At 48.2% G+C, this 12,500-nt stretch overlaps 1 protein-coding gene across 1 annotated transcript in view; it reads right to left on the reverse strand.

The window, feature by feature from the left end:
* Positions 1-12,500, reverse strand: part of iqgap1 (IQ motif containing GTPase activating protein 1) — a 35,865-nt gene that overhangs the window by 267 nt on the left and 23,098 nt on the right. The window contains exons 16-37 of the mRNA XM_030377787.1: positions 11,171-11,261; positions 10,690-10,857; positions 10,223-10,365; positions 9,953-10,123; positions 9,716-9,799; positions 9,555-9,626; positions 9,188-9,257; positions 8,439-8,803; positions 7,804-7,967; positions 6,969-7,193; positions 6,128-6,268; positions 5,929-6,013; positions 5,176-5,408; positions 4,848-4,980; positions 4,564-4,666; positions 3,847-3,982; positions 3,660-3,747; positions 2,763-2,972; positions 2,192-2,358; positions 1,730-1,843; positions 1,375-1,483; positions 1-1,216 (exon numbers count right to left, since the gene is read on the reverse strand). The exon at positions 1-1,216 is cut by the window's left edge and continues 267 nt beyond it. Of these exons, the coding sequence (XP_030233647.1) occupies positions 1,103-1,216; positions 1,375-1,483; positions 1,730-1,843; positions 2,192-2,358; positions 2,763-2,972; positions 3,660-3,747; positions 3,847-3,982; positions 4,564-4,666; positions 4,848-4,980; positions 5,176-5,408; positions 5,929-6,013; positions 6,128-6,268; positions 6,969-7,193; positions 7,804-7,967; positions 8,439-8,803; positions 9,188-9,257; positions 9,555-9,626; positions 9,716-9,799; positions 9,953-10,123; positions 10,223-10,365; positions 10,690-10,857; positions 11,171-11,261 (3,186 nt within the window). The 3' untranslated portion in view covers positions 1-1,102. The remainder of the gene's footprint in view (positions 1,217-1,374; positions 1,484-1,729; positions 1,844-2,191; positions 2,359-2,762; positions 2,973-3,659; positions 3,748-3,846; positions 3,983-4,563; positions 4,667-4,847; positions 4,981-5,175; positions 5,409-5,928; positions 6,014-6,127; positions 6,269-6,968; positions 7,194-7,803; positions 7,968-8,438; positions 8,804-9,187; positions 9,258-9,554; positions 9,627-9,715; positions 9,800-9,952; positions 10,124-10,222; positions 10,366-10,689; positions 10,858-11,170; positions 11,262-12,500) is intronic.

Below are 12,500 nucleotides of genomic sequence, written 5' to 3' on the forward strand. Positions count from 1 at the left end.
CCACACATGTTCTGTCCCTGTAGTTATTAACATTTACTACATATTATTGTAGACTGACAACATACAAAATATAAATAATGGCTGGTTTGCTGAATCTGCTAGACGAATTACATTATAAAAACAAATATGCGCGAGCAAAGTTAATTTCCAAGGTCAGTGACAATGATAGCCAATCCAATGTAGTACAGAGTAGAAGTCCTCAACAAAGGTGTATCAGACTTAATGGGGAAAGCCCATAAAACAGAACCAAATCCAGTCTATTTTGGAAGGGACAAGACACATTATTTCACTTTTTGCCAGATTAAAGATGAAGGAAAGCTTTGGCGGTGTGAGACAGAAGTGGCATATTTTTGTCTCAAAATGCTGGTAGAGATGTTTGTTGAGTCAAAGATCAACCAATATATAGGTCAAATGGCCATGGGCAGTGATATCAGATGCAAATTCAAACTGAAAAAATCCATACTGAAACAGTAGGCAGGTTATTTGAAATAAATATTTAGGAATATAAACACACTAGTGTTTTCGGAATTAAATACAAAATGCAGAATTTTAAGAGTGCCTCTAATTATTGGCACAACTATTCAAAACTAACCCTTTGAATGCCTTTTTCTGTTAGAAAAAAAAAAAAGCTCTAAAAACAATCTATGGCAGGCAAGCTGGAGCTAGCTTGAGTCCAAATGTAGGACGAGTTGGAGAAATAATGAAACATGTACTACAGCCCTGCTGTGAAGTACGACAGCACTCTATTACTGGGGAGGGTGGGAGATATAAGGTCTTAAACTTCCGGCTGAAAAAGTGAAATAAAAATATTTTCTTGTTTTCTTTCCCCACATAAAATCATCATTCTGCAAGCAATCAAAGCTCATGCACAAAATATTTGCAATGCTTAGCACAACAACGCAAAAATTGTCTTGAATCCAAATTTCAGCAACAAAATCATAAATGATATATGGTGATGCACCTAATCAAAATAATACACATACATTTGCATATGCAGATGCAAGAAGTGCAGAGGGAATCATAAATGGAAAGTATTGCAATTTTTTTAGCAATCCACTTTAGGGAATGTGTTGTAAGTCTCTAGATGGTCTCTCAACTTCCTTTATTTCCCATAGAACTTCTTGTTGAGCAGGAATATAAGCAGGTTGACGTTGATGGTGGCCCGGTCAAAGAGCTTCATCACGGCCACGCCTTCATACTGCAGCTGCAGGAGATCCTGGGAGGCACCGTGGAAAGATTGCAAGGTGGATGTTGTTATTCCAAGACAGAGGTAATCAAGCCCATTTCCTGCTTATTCCAGTCAAATCCACTTAATGAGGAAATTCTGGTCTGGAAATAGAGACGGAAATAAAGATGATCTTGTGGATATCCTACCTGATATTGTAATGGTACCGTTTCCAAGTGCACACCCAGTAACTTTGCCTTCACATCAAACACTCCGACTGTCTCTGAAGGAGAGATCTCAAAGATAACGTTCTTCAGCCTGAAATGAGAAGAGATGATCATGAACCGACAGACGGATGCAAAGATTGGCTAAAAGCCATATTGAATACCAGGAGAAGAGAGAGTTCAATTCAGTACCATGAACCACAAACCTAAAAATGAAATATATTTGACTGAAAACACGAACCCACGGCGAGTGGGATTGCTAGTCTCAGAAAACAATAACAGCAGTTCATCTCTAAACATCGTTCTCGAAAAGCCCTTCGCTGATGGAAGCAGAACTCACTGGTTTGTCTGCAGATCGTCGATCTCGATCAGCACGCCCTTCTCGTGGAGACGCTGGGCGTTGTATTTCATGGACGTCTGTTTGCTCTTCTTTCCCTTGTTTTCGCCCGATTTCCTTGACAAACAGAGTTGTGGGAGAAACACGTTATCATATGCTGCCACTTGTTTCTCATGCTTCTGACTCGGTTAGTAGATGGACAATCGGGGCCGATTGATGTACCTCCTCACCATAGATCAGGTTTTTCCTAACCGTACAACAATACACCGGCATTTTATCAGCCAACATCAACATTAAACACTTTTACTACTTTTGTTTCTATTTTTAAACCAGGGATGAGGCTTTTAAGATGCACATATATATAAATGACTTGCCGTGAGTGTGCTGGCAACATATCAGAGGCATTGTTTTTTTAATGACTCTATACTTTTGATTGGCTAATCCATGTGATTTCAATCCACTTACTTTCCCTTGGTGGCCAGGTTGTCCATGCATGTCCTGATGTACTGGTTGTAGTAGTCGATCTGCACGTTAAAGAAGTTGGTCTTTGAGTTGAGGGCGGTGTTTGTCTGCTGCAGTTTCACCAGCTCAGCTTTCCTGCGTTGGCGATACCGCCGTTGATTCCTGATGTCCTGTGTGATGAAATCGCACCGCACGCACACACACACACACACACACACACACACACACACAGAGACACAGACACAGACACAGACACACACAAATTGCAATGGGGGATTAGTAACGGGTTACCCTTGAGAGCAGGGTTTTAATATCAGCTCAGGTCAAGCCTCCTGGCGTGTATTGTGTCCTATATCCAAGGATATAAGGACCCTACATTAGCTGGAAATTCATTTGTCTGAACTCCCTTGTGTTTAGGTCTAGCAGAAGGGTCAATTTTTGTTTCTGTGTTTATGGGGAACATTAACCACTATACTGTCCACACGTTATATACTTCATCCATTATGTAAAAGGCTCCCCTGTTGACCCTCACGAGGAACAGCAGAGGAAATCAACCGGGTTGCTGTGGTCTTACCTTGGCTATGTCGTTGATGAGGTCCTGGTAGCGGTTCTCCGGCTGAACGCGGCCCAGCACCGCCAGCCTCTCCAGGTTGCTCCTGATCTTGTCCTTCTTGCCCTGGAGCGTGAGGCTGTCGTCCACCACCGGTTTGGCCTGCTTCATCTTCTCCGGGGTCTTGGCGTCGCGGATGGCCCGCCTCTGCATGGCACGCTGGTACTCCAGCTCCTGGTGTCCAGAGCAATGGGTTCAGTGTTTGATGGGTCGTTTATGTCATAGATTGGCCGAGTGTTTGATTTGAGAGTTAATTGAAGGGCGTTAAGAGCAGTGGTGCCACGGTTACCTTGAAAAAGCAATCTGATTACTGATTACTAGTTGCTCCTTAAAATAGTAACATAGTTACTTTACTGATTACTTGATTTTAAAAGTAACTAAGTTAGATTACAAGTTACTTTAGTTACATTTAGCTGCGACAACACCCCCTGCCTCTGGAGAGTCAAGGTCGGTACTCGCCTCTGATAAATTGAAGTCTTTTGAGACTTACGCTTCACACGCACACGCACTCTCACACAAACAGACAGGCAGACACACAAACACACACCACTCCATCGCTCTCAACGCCAATCGGTGATCCAGTAAAAAAATAGTAACGCACAGTGACTTTGATGAGTAACTTTAATCTGATTACTGGTTTGGAAATAGTAACGCGTTAGATTACTCGTTACTGAAAAAAGTGGTCCGAGGCCATTAACCAACGTACCTACTGCGTTACTAAGTAACGCGTTACTGGCATCACTGAGATTCACTTTAATATGTTAACAACTTCAGGAATATCTCAAACACAGAGCAGTAGGTACGTTGGTAAATGATCCAAGTGAGTAAGCTGATTTAGTTTAGACTCAAGTTCTTTCTAACCTGCTCAGGGCCACATGAAGACTCCAGTATCTCAGTGAGAGTTTCTCCTGGTTGGAACCGGATCACATCCACGATCAGCCTCTTGGTGCTGGAAGAGATAAGGAGAAAATAACATGATGAGACCCAATAGGAATAACTCAGAAGTTAGACCACAGTCCACAAGGGGGGGGGGGTGTTGATAACGTACTTGAGCAGGAGGGTCTTGGCGTCCACCTCGGCGTTGGCCTCTCCGGGGACGTCAAACTTGTTGGCCAGAGTGAGCGACACCTCGGTCTTCCCCATTACCTCCTTGTTGGGGTCGTCTGGGGGAAGCGGGTTCTCACCTGGATGAGTGAGAGAGAGACACACAGAGACACAGACAGAGAGAGAGAGCCGTTTAAGGGATGGGGCAGGTTCAAAAGGTGGTTGTAGTGATGAAAGATCGAGCTCTTTCACAACCTGGTGTTGTAAGATAAGATAAGACAAGCTTTATGGTTCAGCGGGAAGTTTGTTTTGGACAGCCAGTGTTTACTGGAGCACACATGGAGCCAACATGGCTCAGTAGTCTTGGCGCGACTACCCGTCCACTAGGTTGCCAAACAATATACCTCAGAACCATCATACTGTGGTACCAAGAGCTGCATCATGACGCCAACCATGTTGACCCTCCCCTTCTCGAGGAAGCGTATTTACGAATCCTACTATGGCCACGCCAAGACCCGCCCTACTCTAGTTGTGATTGGCCGGGTTGCATGCAACTCAACTGGATGCTTTAAAACTCTATGGTTCCTTCGCTGTGAGCATTCGAGTGACTCGCGTCACTAAATAACCCTAACCCTAGCAGCTAATATCATACCAGTAAAAGCGCGGTAGGCTAATCCATAGACGGAGCTTGGAAGGAGCTTGACGGCTGCCTGGGACTCACCGATCAGGGACTCCACCGTGGGCACCTCTCCCAGGTCCTCCAGCAGCTCGTGGATGGGGTCGTTGTGCTCTGGAGCGATGGCGTCCTGGTGGTCCAGGAGCAGCTAGGAGAGAGAATGCAAGGATGTCACAAACCGTCACTCATGAAGACGGCAAAAAGAAACCAAAGGCAAAGGAATCAGCACAGTGTCAGTCTTTAATGTAGCTTATAGAGGTATCAGATTGAGTTCACATCGTTGTGTGCGTGTGTCTGTGTGTGCGTGTGCGAGTCTGCCTCAAACTCACTGTGTGTGTGTTGATGACCTCTCCGATGGAGATATAGATGACTGGTTTTTGGAGGTTGACCAGGTCTGAGTATTGATCCACGTTGAACTTGTCTTCCAGCGAAGGGACGTCACAGGCGGCCAAGATGAAACGTCTGTGGTGGAAGACACGACGGGCACGGACGTTTGATTAGACACAACATGACAGCAGTGAAGACTTCCCCTTGCTTCTGAGCGATGCAACACACACACACACACACACACACACACACACACACACACACACACACACACACACACACACACACACACACACACACACACACACACACACACACACACACACACACCTGAACTTCTGGTAGGAGTTGGTGAGGTACTCGTTGATGGGGTTGAGATGGGCGTTGTCCCCCTGGAACATCTTGTTGGAGGCGGCGTGCTGCAGCAGCTTGGCGATGGAGCCCAGGTTCCTGCGCTGGTCCGTGGTCAGCTGACCCCCGGCCGACAGCTCGATGATGTCGAAGGCGTCGGGGGCCACGATGGCGGGGTTCATATAGCGGTAGTACAACAGATTGCCCACAATCTGCCCGGTAAGGGAGACTTAATTAGATCCATGTTTTAGAGTAGTTTCATTAGAACTTGACTTCAATGGGAAAATCATCCAAAGAAAGCCTGAAGCGCGTAGCCAGAAAGCCCAGAGAGTGTAGGAATGCAGTAGCTGGAGACAGGATCCAGGAGGAGTCTCACCTGAGATCAGCCAGCAGAGAGAAGGACACCCCTACTCCCCGCCCAAACCCTCCCAATACAAAGAGGCTGGCGCCAGGGGAAGAACAGGCCACCAGAAAGGGCTAAGGCAGAGCCGGGCTGAGAAGAAGAAAGAATTAAGGGAAGGAAAGAAGTATGAAAGAGAGGAAGAGTGGCATGGTGGCGATGGAGACAGTGTATGAAAGAGTGAAAGAGGGAGAGAGAGCGAGAGAGAGAGAAAGGGTTTGAATGAAGAAAGGCTTAGGTAAGCATCGCTGAACAAGCTTGGAAGAAAAACTCCAGTACAAACTCCCTACATCCAGTTTGATGTAGGGAGAAAGATTCAAACAGCGACGAACCTTGACCAGCTCGTCTTCGGTGGCGTCTGGGAACTTCTCATGCAGCGTGTCCTTCAGCACCTTGGAGATGAACCTCATCCCGTACCTGGCGGAGGATCCCAAACAAGACAGCACAGCACGTGATAGTTAGAAGCTGGATCCACAGCGACCGTAACAACAACAACAACAGACTCTGATAAAGGCAGAGAGGATCGCTTACGGGATCTTATCCACCGAGACAACGATGGCCTGCAGGAACTTGTCCGTGACCGCCTTCATGTTCTTGATGGACGCCTCCAGCCTGGTTCTCACCTCCTCGTGGGCCATGGCCTGCTCCGGGGTCACCTCGTACGGTAGCTTGCTGTTGGGGCGACGGGGAGAGAGCGGGGCAGCATAGTGTGAATAAAAAAAAAAACAGTCGGAAATTAGCAAAGATGGCGTACTTTCCTAGCCTGGGTCGGCCCGCCTACGTACCTCCGCTAAATGTTCATTTCCCCGTTAGTACAAGGTCTGGATAAGCGGTGTATTCGCGGGATAATTTTTTGGCTGAGCAAATTTTTTGGCTGCCCAATCAGCGAAAAGATGGAGTGGCCATCACGACCAAATGTTAGCGATAAGTTATGGCATATCCAGAGTGGCACCGGGCAGATCCAATAGTTTTAAACTCCAACTGACACCCGCCTTCAAGTGAGGTAACGTTTGTCAATGGAGAGTGGCCAGACTCTGTGGGCAAATGAAATGAAGTACGACAGTCTGGTACGACCAGGCTAGTACTCTCCGCCCCGACCCACAAGAGTTCAATGTTGTACCTGTTTGTAAAGACAAACCAAGTCGTACAGGTCATCCCCCCCCCTAGTACGAAAGGGTGGTGTCCTGTACGACTTGGTTTGTAACGCTTAGCAAAGGGTTGGGGCTCAGCAAAGGCAAAGGTCAACCCTTTGCAAAGCCTTAAGGCTGCCAGCGTTCACGCTCCCCTCCTCCAAGTAGGAGCATCACGGCTGCCTCCAAATCGGTATGTAATGAGCACAGATGGCGTGGGTGGGGGACGGCGGGGGCCTCACCTGGCCTCTCCGGTCTGCGTCTCCATCTGGTTCACCCAGCTCTTGTAGATGTCGACCGGGTCGGTCTTGATGTTCAGCGCCTTGTCGTCCATGATGTCCTTGACGGCCGGGGCCAGGATCTGCCGCAGGGCGTTCTGGCCCCGCGCGCCACGGTTGAAGCTGACCACCATCTTGATCACCGTGGGGTTCCCCGTCACGATCTCCTGGATCTGGTCCACTTTGGATCTGTGGGGGACGGGCGACAGAGTGGGAGCGTCATGGGTTGCGGTGAAGACAACGAATCCGGAAGAGCATATATATCCATCATTATCCTGGTCCAAGGGTCACCCCTTTATTGAGGAGTGTTCATAAAGGGGGCACTTTAAAAGCCCACTATACGCATGCTCAAAATTCTAAGATTGTTAGCTACTTGGTGAAGCATGCTAAGCCCAGAGCCTCCCGGTTCTCAAGAATGGAGAATATTCTATCTGTGAAAAAGAGGACAGGAAATATAGATATATAGATCACATCAATAATAGATCCCCACCCGAGTGACTATGTATAGAATCCAAATGTAATACCAATCAGTGACTTCTCACATTCTGAAGCACAGAAACAAGAACCCCGTGTACAACTATATGGCTGATCCCCGCTTCTACGCCACAACAACCCTCACCGGTACCCCCATCAAGTTGACTGATCTTTAAACCTGTGCACTGACAAAGGGGCCTAATGCGTTTGCCTGCTCTTGACACTCCGGATGGTGAGTTAATGGGTAATCACACCGGCCCCGAACAGCCCTGACAAAGTAGCAATGCTCCATTATTTAGTGCTACTAATAATGGCCGACACTCACTTGATCTCCTCCTGCAAAGCCGTCTTGAAGAGCTTGAGCAGCAGGTACTCCTCCCGCTGGTTGGAGGCGTAGTTGTACAGCGTGAAGATCACGGAGTCCATGAACTTGGTGGACTTGTTCTGGGGCATCTGGAAGATCAGCTTGGCCAGGTACGTTGGGTTAGTCTGGAATAAGACATGCCGTTTATTATATGTTCAATCTATATGTTCAATCTCTATGTTCAATCTATATGTCAAATCTCTGTTCAATCCCTTGTGTGAATTGGAGTGCGTCTCGAAAGAGGTCTTCGCTTTTGGCGTCAATAAAGTATCCATTCATCCATCTGTCAACTTTCTATATCCATCCCTCCCTCCCTCCCTCCCTCCCTTACTGTGACTCCTACTGGATCATACACTGCAACATGTCGTGTGCATCAGACCCCCACGTGTTAACACGGCAGTATGATATGCCAGTAAACCCGGCAGTCAACACTGCAGTCTTCACGCCGCTGGGGACCACCATTCCATTCTTAACTGACAAAACAACACAATGACTGCTTCACACGGGGGTGCAATACAAAAATCCCATTAAGAGAACGACCAGATATTGTCTGGCAAGAGTCCCTGTTTCAAACCGAGAGTGCCGATAGTGGGTACCTGGAGTAGGTAGAAGAGGTGCTGGTACGCCTCCAGCTTCAGCCTCTTCTCCTTGCTGAGCGCCTTGAGGCCGCCCCTTTGCTTGTTCATCATCATGAGGTTGGACAGCTGCCCCTTGTTCTTCTTGCTCAGCTTCTTGCTGTGAGACACCACCTCCTGCAGCGTGATCTTGTTCTTCACCAGCAGGCCGATCTTGATGTCCATCAGGTTGAGGTCGTTCTCCAGCTGCTGGTTGGAGCGGATGTTGGTGACCACCTCCTCGCGCAGCCCCATCAGGTCCAGCTCCTCCTGGAAGTCCTGGTCGCTGTGGTCCAGCAGGTGGACGAACTTCCGAACCACGCCCATGGGGGGGTCGTCGGCGCTGACTGCGTGGGCGGGAGTTTGGGGGTGAGGGTAAGAGTGAGGGTGGGGGTTAGGGCGGGAGAAGGAAGCGTTAGGTGGGGTCGTGGGGTCAAACCACTAGGAAAACCACCCCCGCCGCCGCATCACAAACATCCACTTTTAACAGCAACGGAGGAAGGACTGTGACTTTGAAAGCTATAGCAGTCCGCCGGTGTAGTAATAAGTATTAAAATGGATAGATACAGTCATCTTAGAAATCCTATTCTTGATTCTATAGTAAAGGAAAATCGACAACTAATTAAAGATTTATCAGATAGGCTAAAATCTAATCCCACTAATTACCACACTTAAGGCCAAAGAGCGATAGATCTGTTTGCTCTGCCACTATCTTTAGAAATCCTACTCACTGAGCGTTTTGTAGTCGTCCCTGGCCTTGTTTGCTCTAATGAAGGCCTGGATCTTCACCACCTCATTGATCTGCAGACACAAACAGCAATTACATGCTTTATTAATGTCACAGATTATAACCATAGTGACCCAGCATAGTGAATCAGAGTAGCCCAGATCTCAGAGGCCCGATGGTAAATGTCACTGGGTGCTCGAGGGGGAGATAGGCAGCATGACTTAGTGTTTTAATTATGTGACGGCCACTTTAAGTGACAATCTTTGTAATCTAGAATCTACAAAGTAGCTGGGATTATCGTGGGGTTTCTTGCGCTGCACGTCCAGACAGGTGTTTTTGTATACCAATGCTTTGGGCTTTTGGGTACTCACATGGTCCTTGAAGTACTTCAGTCGGTCCCTGTACTTCTTGCGAGCTTGGTGCATGCGGACCATTGCCTGGATCTGAAAAAGGACACGTTTTAGTCTCTGTAGGAATACTGCCTTTAATGTTCATCAATATGGAAGGACAGCTATATCATATATCCAGTCACCTTGACAGCCTCGTCGCTGTGGTCTTTGAGATGCTGCTTGCGGTCTTTAAAGTTCTTCCTCTGCTTGAAGCCCTTCCAGTGGGCCTGAGGGGAAACAAAGGGAAGACAAGACGGCGTGATTCTAAAGTACTGGCAGCGTACATTTTCAGCTGCATGGTTGGTGTACAGACTGTGTCTGTGTCTGTCAGGGTCCATGTCTTCCTGAGAGGGCAGACATGACGGTTGGGGACGTTTTACCTGTATACACGTGACAGAGGAATCCTGGCTCTTCAGGAAGTCCAGGCGGTCCCTGTGCGCCTTCCTCACCAGGTACCCACGGCAACGAGCTTGCAGCTTGGTAATAAGACTCTCATTGGCCAACCACAGCTGCTTTCTGTTGTAGGCTGTGGTAACCCCGGAAACCACCGACTGATGGGAAGGGGAAGAGAATAAAACAATTGTTTAAACGAGCCGTTGAAAGCTTCACGACAAAGAAACGCTGGGCATTCGGGGACTCGAGGGCCGTACTTGAATTTCGTCCTTGTTGAGCTGAGTGTTGTTCTGCAGGAATTCCTCGGGCTCGAGCCAGGTGCCCTCTCCCGTCTGGGTGTTGTAGTAGTAGTTGTGTCCTCCCTTCACCCAGTGCTTCATCCACTCACTGCCGTTGTCCCCTGGAACGAGGGCACGGCCACAAGCAAACACTGAGTCGCCGCTTCAACCGAATAATGTTAATAATAATTCTTTCGATATATATTGCGCTTTTTCCAAGTACAGCTTTACAGAGTGAACAAAAAATAAAATCATATGATGAGAACGTATATTAGCGAAACGGTAAAAAAAAAAAAGGAAGAAGGGCAGAGAAGGGGATGAGGTTATGTGGTGAAAGCAATCTTAAAAAGGTGGGTTTTGAGGGCCTGTTCAAATTAAGGCGTGTGTGTTAGCGTGTGGCATGACTCCTGCGGTCACTCCTCCGTCCCCGGTCTCGTCGTTCTTACCCTCTTTCTTCTTGCCCTCCTTGATGGCGGACAGGTCGTCCTGGTAGGTGGGGGCGCACTCGGCCGTGACGCCGTACAGTCCCGTGCCAGGCCCCCGCAGCGCGGCCAGCGTCTGGGACGCCTCGCCGCTGTCCACCGCCTCGTTGATGGCCTGGATGGCCTTGGAGACTACACACACGGCCGGAGGGAGAGCACACACACACACAGACACACACACACACAGACACACACAAACAGACGTCAGAAAGCAGGTATTTCATACTCTGAGTGGCAGACAGGATTGGGTCGAAGGAAATGGTGTAGTTTAAAGGACAATGAAGAAGATTGAAAAATCATTTAAAGATTTTTTTAATTTTAGCTTCCAACACCCTCTATTGATTTGAAGATAGGTTGTTCTGCTCAAAGTGGTTTCAATCCCCCTGAAATACGACACGTGGAGATGTGGAAAAAGGTTAAGATAGTTATAGGTGAGTGTGTTTACATTGCAGGGCCTCCTGGGAGTCCTTGTTAGCATTAAGGATAGCGTCCTGAATCTCATCCAGCCACAGGACAGCAGAGGGATCCTGAGTCTCCTACACACACGTACAGACACACAAAGCATTAGAGCACGAGTCAATCAACATACAATCATCCCCAAAACATGAGGAACTCATTCTACAAGTAATTATTCATGTCGACAGAAAGAGACGGACAAATGTTCCCAACGTTTTCAAACAACACCCTAATTAAATTCATGTGCTGTAGTAATAAATAATTGCCTCCAGATGGCACTCTTTCACCGCCGACCGTGTGCATGAGTGAGTGTGCACTCAAACGTGCTACCTGCTGAAACTAGTTTCTCCCCCCCCCACCCTCCCCCTTACACAGCAAAAACTAAGCAACTCTTTCTCTTGGGACCTCCCACTCTCTGTGATCTACACCCCTCTCTGCGTAAGCTTTAGGGGGCGGATGAACCAGAAGAAGGGGTGGGGGCTGGGGTTGAGGGGGGGGGGGGCAGGCTTGGTTTACCTTCTCTGGAAGTCTGGTTTCATGTTCAAACGGCAGCTACGGCGCTGCCATCTGTAGCTAGCCACACACCCTGGCCGTAAGCGGAGCCCTTCTCTTTATAGTAAACAAAGGCCCATCCCAGCGAGCTGCTGATGATTGTTTGGGTGTTTGCAGTCGCCGTTCATAATTGATATTTTTGGGAAGAGATGAGTCAGGGCAGCCGGTGAGCGGGACTCGGTGAGCTGTAGGTCTGTAGGCTTAGTCGGGGCCGGGGATTGGCTGGACTGCCGGAGCTCGCTTGACGCGACTTGTGCAAACGTTGCGAACCCGCGTTTGTGAGTGAAAGGAGGAAAGAGGAAGTGGATGAAGAAGGGCTGGGCCCGAGATAAGAACCACTTCTTAATCACTGACAGTACTAGATTACCCACTAAACCTTTTGTTTTAACACCTGTAACCCTTTAGCTACATCCCGTTTGATGACTGCGGCCGAGAGCCAAACTGGGACTGGGAGACACATTTAGCCAACTGCCAAAAGACAGAGGGCATTCCAGGACATCCGATAAGCTCCTCCAGACATGTCCTCATACAAAACCGGCGGATAAGGCCGAGTCATAAACCCATCCAGGGCTGTGAACACGGCCACTTTTACTCTTGTCCTGCTCCCCACCAAGACCTGAAGACTAGTTTGCAACAAGCAAATGCCGTTGCTCTCATGGGGACCATTACCGGAACAGCCGTAATACTCCCTCACAGATGACGAGCACATGAAACACATCATGTTGAAATCCCGCAGGAAGCACAGGGCCCTAACCACTTCCTCTCGC

The sequence above is a fragment of the Gadus morhua genome, chromosome 14, assembly GCF_902167405.1.
Source record: "Gadus morhua chromosome 14, gadMor3.0, whole genome shotgun sequence".
NCBI classification, from domain to species: domain Eukaryota; kingdom Metazoa; phylum Chordata; class Actinopteri; order Gadiformes; family Gadidae; genus Gadus; species Gadus morhua.